Source organism: Anolis carolinensis, unplaced genomic scaffold, assembly GCF_035594765.1.
Source record: "Anolis carolinensis isolate JA03-04 unplaced genomic scaffold, rAnoCar3.1.pri scaffold_15, whole genome shotgun sequence".
Classification (NCBI taxonomy): domain Eukaryota; kingdom Metazoa; phylum Chordata; class Lepidosauria; order Squamata; family Dactyloidae; genus Anolis; species Anolis carolinensis.
Genome location: NW_026943826.1, coordinates 11,408,910 through 11,417,088, shown reverse-complemented (window position 1 = coordinate 11,417,088; position 8,179 = coordinate 11,408,910). Strand labels below are relative to the sequence as shown.

The 8,179-nt window shown below is 35.8% G+C and overlaps 1 protein-coding gene across 1 annotated transcript; it reads right to left on the bottom strand.

Annotated features, from left to right (window-relative positions):
• Positions 1-306: 306 nt before the first annotated feature.
• On the bottom strand, positions 307-7,951 carry tprg1l (tumor protein p63 regulated 1 like). Its single transcript, XM_062965626.1, has 5 exons — positions 7,677-7,951; positions 4,783-4,874; positions 4,258-4,434; positions 2,953-3,106; positions 307-1,268 (listed from the first exon to the last, which is right to left on the bottom strand). The coding sequence occupies exons 1-5, from the start codon at positions 7,890-7,892 to the stop codon at positions 1,074-1,076; spliced, it is 834 nt and encodes a 277-aa protein (XP_062821696.1). The 5' UTR covers positions 7,893-7,951; the 3' UTR covers positions 307-1,073.
• Positions 7,952-8,179: the final 228 nt, after the last annotated feature.

Below are 8,179 nucleotides of genomic sequence, written 5' to 3'. Positions count from 1 at the left end.
AACTTCCCCTGGGCAGCATCTCTGTAGGCAGTCAATTGTCACACCAAAAGCAGTTTTTTTTTCTTGGGGTGAGCTCCTGCCTGTCAGCTCTAGCTTGTATGGACATGAGAGAAGCCTCCCAGCAGGATGTTAACACATCCGGGCAACGTCTATGTAGATGGCCAATTTTCTCACACCAGAAGCGACTTGCAGTACGTTCTCTAACACAATTAATAACAAAACTTGGAGGCCAAAATGGAAAAACGGAGACGAATATTTGGCAGGAAGCTTAAAACTGGCATTAATTTCCCGGCAGCAATTCCCAAATTCACATTAAGCTGCGTTTATTAAGCTTTCAATACAACGGCCCGAACCCCAACATGCTATCGGTTGCGTTACAGCACCATTTTACAGGGAAAAAAATCATCTTTCAAGAGAGCAAGCGCTATAAAAATGTGGATTATCATCATTTTTCCATAAGACGACTTTGTAGAAAGGAGAATATTGACACAGGAAACGCATGCAAGGCACACGAGGAAAACGGGACAATCCGGACGAGTCCTTGGGTGCAAAAGCAACCTGATAATAATAATATTATCAGTAATAATAATATTAATAATATGTATATAGGATCCCAGCTATGCGACAGTGTGACACCACGATCTCCATACAAATTTAAGGAAGGGATACAACGCTCTAGTCTTTTTCTTGCAAACTTTGGTGCTATTGATTCAGATTGAATTTTTACAAAAGTACAAAGCAATTCCAAAATGCCCTTTTGTTTTGGTAGAAAAAAAAAACTGGATCCTATCGGGCAAAAAATGGGAAAACGAGTAATCTTATCCTCGAAAAGATGTGCGGGAAATAATGCAAACAAATCATGCGTAACGTGCCGAAACGTAATACATATGGATGTTGACGTCGAAGGAAGAACGTGCTCGGAAACTCGCACCAAAAAATAAAAATATTACAGAGTCGCGACAGTGAGTTTAATTCCGAAGCGGATTGGATCTCGGCCATCTCGTGTGGACAAAAACGGGAAACGGGAAAGTCGACATGCTTGTCTGCACCGGGGTTTTCTCGACCACGTCCGCTCAGAAGCCGATCTTGCCTCGGGTCATGGAGTAGCCCAGCTTGGCCTCGTTGTTGATGAAGGACATCAGGCCCAAGTAGGTCTCGATGAGGAGCGGGCGCTCCAGGAGCAGCACCCCGTTGGCCCTCCCGGGGAGCGGGCACTCCTTGTGCGCCTTCTTCACCGCCTGGATCAGCTGCGTCTTGAAGTGCTCCAGCTTGGAAACACAAACACCGGCTTACACACTGGGATGTATAGTTCACCTGCAACCCGTGACCACGCTGGACCCCACCAAGGATGGAACTGGACCAAACTTGGCACACAGAGCTCCCAGGTGTCCGCAAAAAGTGCTAGCGGTCTTTCGGGGAAATAAAATAAACTCAACCTGATTTGCGGGAGTTCTAGTTCACCTACTGTATATACTCGAGTATAAGCCTAGTTTTTCAGCCCTTTTTTAAGACTTAAAAGGCTTATACTCGGGTGAGGGTCCTGGTTGGCTTATATTTGGGTCAGCTTATACTTGAGAATATATGGTACATTTATTATTTTTCTCTATTATTGTTGCTACTATTTCATTTATTATTTTTCTCTATTATTGTTGCTACTATTACATTTATTATTTTTCTCTATTGTTGCTACTATTACATTTATTTTTATTACTGTTGCTACTATTACATTTATTTTTATTATTGTTGCTACTATTACATTTATTTTTATCTATTGTTGCTACTAATACATTTATTTTTATTACTGTTGCTACTATTACATTTATTTTTATTATTGTTGCTACTATTACATTTATTATTTTTCTCTATTATTGCTACTATTACATTTATTATTTTTCTCTGTTATTGTTGCTACTATTACATTTATTATTTTTCTCTATTGTTGCTACTATTACATTTATTTTTATTATTGTTGCTACAATTATATTTATTTTTATTATTGTTGCTACTATTACATTTATTATTTTTCTCTATTGTTGCTACTATTACATTTATTTTTATTACTGTTGCTACTATTACATTTATTTTTATTGTTGCTACTATTACATTTATTATTTTTCTCTGTTATTGTTGCTACTATTACATTTATTATTTTTCTCTATTGTTGCTACTATTAGATTTATTTTTATTATTGTTGCTACTATTACATTTATTATTTTTCTGTTATTGTTGCTACTATTACGTTTATTATTTTTCTCTATTATTGTTGCTACTATTACATTTATTATTTTTCTCTGTTATTGTTGCTACTATTACATTTATTATTTTTCTCTATTATTGTTGCTACTATTGCATTTATTATTTTTCCTCTATTATTGTTGCTACTATTACATTTATTATTTTTCTCTATTATTTTATTGTATGACACAGTCAAACACTTCCAAGTGTCTAGGACTGTGTGATGTATTTTTGGATGAGGCGTGCAGATCCCAGTCAGGTGGCCTTTTGCAGCTGGCAGATCGTAATTTTGTCAATGTCTATTGTTTCCAAATGCCGGCTGAGATCTTTTGGCACGGCACCCAGTGTGCCCATCACCACCGGGACCACCTGCACTGGTTTCTGCCAGAGTCTTTGAAGTTCAATCTTGAGGTCCTGATAGCGGCTGTTACTCTATTATTATTATTATTATTAATATTATTAATAATAATACATTTATTATTTCACTCTTATCTTATTACAGTAGAGTCTCACTTATCCAAGCTAAACGGGCCAGCAGAAGCCTGGATAAGCGAGTATGTTGGATAATAAGGAGGGATTAAGGAAAAGCCTATTAAACATCAAATTAGGTTATGATCCCGGGATGTATAGTTCACCTGCAATCTATGAACATTGAACTCCACCAAAGATGGAACTGGACCAAACATTGGCATAAAGAGCCCCCATGACCAGCCTTACCTGGCAAAGAGAGGCGATCTTCTCGTCCGCGTTGGCCATGGGGTGCTCCGTGAAGGTGGCGTAGGGCACGTTGGTGGCCCACGGGTTCCACCTGTTTACGAAGGAGGCGCGGCTTTGCTTGTCCCACTGGATTCGAATCCCGGTGCCTTCTCTCCTGAAGGAAAATGAGACCCATGAGACCTATGTTTGAAAGACATAGATTGGATGACTGTGTCCTTTGTGGCCAAATTTGGTGTGGTTTGGTTCAGTGGTTTTCTTGTTTACTTTGTGGGGAAAATGCACATCACATCACACACACACACATATATATATATGACTTTATTTTTCTAGGTTTTTTTATTGAAAGACGTAGAGTTGATGACTATGTCTTTTGTGGCCAAATTTGGTGCGATTTCGTTCAGTGGTTTTGTTGTTTACTTCGTGGGAAAAATGCACATTACATATATGTATATGTGTGTGTGTGTGTGTGTGTGTGTGTATACTAGCTTTGCCTGGCCACGCATTGCTGTGGCTTAATGGGAATCCTTTGTTGGCCAGGTGGAATAGCAGTGAATAGCCTTGCAGTCTCAAAGCCTGGCCGTTTTCTGGAGTAGCTGGAGCTTTTTGTTGTATGAACATAGAGGCATGGATGAGGGGTTGTGCTGCCAAGTTTAGTGTTTCTGGGATGTGTAGTTTTGTTGTTTTGTCCTAGGCCGAAATGTCATTACCCTTTTATATATATTGATATATGTATATATGAGACTTTATTTTTCTAGGTTTTTTATTGAAAGACATAGATTGGATGACTATGTTTTTTGCGGCCAAATTTGGTGTGATTTGGTTCAGTGGTTTTATTGTTTACTCAGTCCTACAAATGTACATAACATATATATATATATATATATATACTAGCTGTGCCCAGCCACGCGTTGCTGTGGCGAAGTATGGTGGTATGGGAAATAAAGTATTGAGGAATTAGTGGTAGTTAAGGTAAAAGGTCCCCTGGGCTGAGTGGGTTGCTAGGAGACCAAGTGAGTGGAGCTTAGCCTTCTAACTGGCAGCAATTGTATAAAAACAATTATTCCTCTCCCTCTAATTAGGACTTTATTTTTCTTTTCTTTTTGTTGTATCAACCTAGAGGCATGGATGAGGGGTTGTGATGTCAATTTTCGAGGTTGTGGGGTGTTTACTTTTGTTGTTTTGTCCGCTGCCGTGATGCCATTACTCTTTTATATATATAGATATATATATATTATTCAAAATCAGGAGAAGATGAAGCTCACAGTTAGTAAAGTCTAGATTTACTACTACTTGTTCAGCGCTCACTTGTTCAGGGACTTGGGAGGGAACTCGAACTCTCCGACGGAAATGGTGTCCACCGCGTTGAGCGAAATCCGGGTCACTTGCTGGCACTGGAGGCTGATGAAGTCGTACTTGCAGATCAACAGGGACCAGTCGGTGATCAGGACCAAGCGCTCCTTCTCGTTGTTCCAGTGGTCGATCCTGGAGAGAAGAGGGGAAGAAGCCGCTTATCATGCCGTTGAACTGCATATGTCTGGTCGCTGCTTAGATCCAGGAATCGGACACCAAGGGCAAAAAAGGACGAGTCCTTAATTGTAGGAGCCGGAAATGATATTATGAGAAGTGGGCTCTCCTTCCTCGGAGAAAACAGGTCAGTCTGGTTCCCCGGCTGGGCACTCCACCAAAAGTCGCGAGTGTTTACGGCTCTTGGGCTCCGTTTGAGCAACATATGGCCAGCTCTTTCCTCTCCTGGCACATCACAAGGTTTTGTTTGTGCCATTTAATGGGCATCACCAAGGCTCTCAATCGTCCCTTAGATTTCCCACTTACTCGGTCAGCAACCACACGCTTTGGACCTCGCCGTCTTCAGTGGGCATCACCACCACCCGGATCTCGTTCACAGCCTGCTCAATGGTCCCTGGCTAAAAATTTAAAGAAAGGAATCGTATAACTTTCCTTCCAATGTAATATATAATATACAATTATTATATTGTATTATTACTAGTATTATATTGCATTACATTGTAATATTGTGATCAATATACAGTAGAGTCTCACTTATCCAACACTCGCTTATCCAACGTTCTGGATTATCCAACGCATTTTTGTAGTCAATGTTTTCAATATATCGTGATATTTTGGTGCTAAATTCATAATTACAGTAATTACTACATAGCATTACTGCATATTGAACTTCTTTTTCTGCCAAATTTGTTGTCTAACATGATGTTTTGGTGCTTCATTTGTAAAATCATAACCTAATTTGAAGTTTAATAGGCTTTTCCTTAATGCCTCCTTATTATCCAACATATTCGCTTATCCAACATTCTGCCGGCCCATTTATGTTGGATAAGTGAGACTCTACTGTATGTATATACAACACTAGTTAAAACATTATTATAATATACAATTATTATATTATTCTATCGCATTACATTATATTGTTATGATCAATGTTATATGTACATAGAACATATTATATTATTAGCATCGGATAATATTAGCATTATATATTATTATATTATATATTACTATATTGTACTATACCACTATGCTGCAATGTTATTAGTACTGTATTACTAGTATATTGTATTGCATTACAATATTGTGACCAATATTATATTAGTTTATATTTTAACAGTAGTCAAAACATTATAACATACAATTATTATATTGTATTATTACTAGTATTATATTGCATTGCATTACAATATTATGACCAATATTATATTAGTTTATATTTTAACAGTAGTCAATACATTATAATATACAATTATTATATTGTATTATTACTAGTATTATATTGCATTACATTATAATATTTTGACCAATATTATATTAGTTTATGTCTTAACAGTAGTCAAAACATTATAATATACAATTATTATATTGTACTATTACTAGTATATTGCATTACATTATAATATTGTGACCACTATTATACGTATATACAATTATTATATTGTATTATTATTACTAGTACGGTATTATATTTTATTGCATTATAATATTGCGACCAATATTACATTAGTTTATATTTTAACAGTAGTCAAAACATTATAATATACAATTATTATATTGTATTATTACTAGTATATTGCATTACATTATAATATTGTGATCAATACTATATGCATATACAATGTATATTTTAGCAGTAGTAAAAATATTATTATATGAACTATATTAATAAGATAGGTAAAGTTAATAATATATGTATGTATATATATAAATACACAATATATAATTTAGTAGTAGTAAATACATTATTATATTAATAATATGGAAAGGTAATAATATATATATATATATACAATATATAATTTAGTAGTAGTAAAACATTATTATATTAACTCTATTAATAATATGGAAAGGTAATAATAAATATATGTGTGTATATATATATATATATATATATATACAATATATAATTTAGTAGTAGTAAAAACATTATTATATTAACTGTTAATAATTTGGAAATGTAATAATAAATATATGTATATATATATATATATATATATATACACAATATATAATTGAGTAGTTGTAAAAACATTATTATATTAACTCTATTAATAATATGGAAAGGTAATAATAAATATATATATATATATATATATATACATACAATATATAATTGAGTAGTTGTAAAAACATTATTATATTAACTCTATTAATAATATGGACAGGTAATAATAAATAAATGTGTGTGTATACATATATATATATACTTGCATTACATTATATTATGATCAATGTTGTATGTACATAGAACATATTATATTATTAGCATCGCATAATGTTAGCATTATATATTACTATATTGAACTATATTACTATAATGCAACAATGTATAGTATTATAACTAGTATTATATTGCATTACATTATAATATTGTGATCAATACTATATGTATACAGTAGAGTCTCACTTATCCAACACTCGCTTATCCAACGTTCTGGATTATCCAACGCATTTTTGTAGTCAATGTTTTCAATACATTGTGATATTTTGGTACTAAATTTGTAAATACAGTAATTACTACGTAGCATTACTGCTTATTGAACTACTTTTTCTGCCAAATTTGTTGTCTAACATGATGTTTTGGTGCATAATTTGTAAAATCATAACCTAATTTGATGTTTAATAGGCGTTTCCTTAATCTCTCCTTATTATCCAACATATTCGCTTATCCAACGTTCTGCCGGCCCGTTTACGTTGGATAAGCGAGACTCTACTGTACTTGCATTACATTATATTATGATCAATGTTGTATGTACATAGAACATATTATATTATTAGCATCGCATAATGTTAGCATTATATATTACTATATTGAACTATACTACTATAATGCAACAATGTATAGTATTATAACTAGTATTATATTGCATTACATTATAATATTGTGATCAATACTACTGTATATGTATATTTACAATATATATTTTAGCAGTAGTAAAAAGATCATATTAACTCTATTAATAATATAGGAAGGTTAAATACATCAAAAATAATATCCCCAACCCCTCTTTCCCTGATGTTTTTATTACATGTATATAATAAAAGGCAAAATAAACATTATTTTAAAATAATAATAATGATAAATAGATAGAAATAAACACAATGTTCCCCCATCCAACCCTTTGTTTATATTTTAGGGAGAGAGGGTGTCTACGTCACGGAGGGGGCGTGGCGTTCCCGAGGCCCCGCCCCCGACCTACTCGGAAGACGAAGTACTCCTTGAGGCGCCCGCTGCGGGTGGGGTTGTGGACGCTGAGAGGCCGCAGCGTCTGCCGGGGAGACAGCGACGACGAGCCCGGCGCCGGAGGCAGCTCCCCCGGCGGCGTGAAGGGCACCAGGACGGCCGCCGCGTCGCCGGAGCCCGGGGAGAGCCCGCCGCCGCCGCCGCCCTCCGCCGCGTCCCTCAGCTGCAACATGGCCGACCAGGCCTTCTCCTTCGTCGTCGCCTCAGAGCCCCTTGGCCACGCCCCCTCGGCCAACCGCCACTCCTGGGGGCGTGGCTTGTTACAAAGAGGGCGTGGCGTAGGCCAAAAGGGGGCGTGGCTTAACCACACAAGGAGATATATATATATATATATATATATAAATAAACACATGCTTGTACATCTTCCATCTCTTTGCCTGGAGAAGAAAAAATGCATTTTTCCTTGCTAGGGCTCTAGGTTTTTGCATCCTGTGAGTTACAGCCTGGGTTTACACTGCC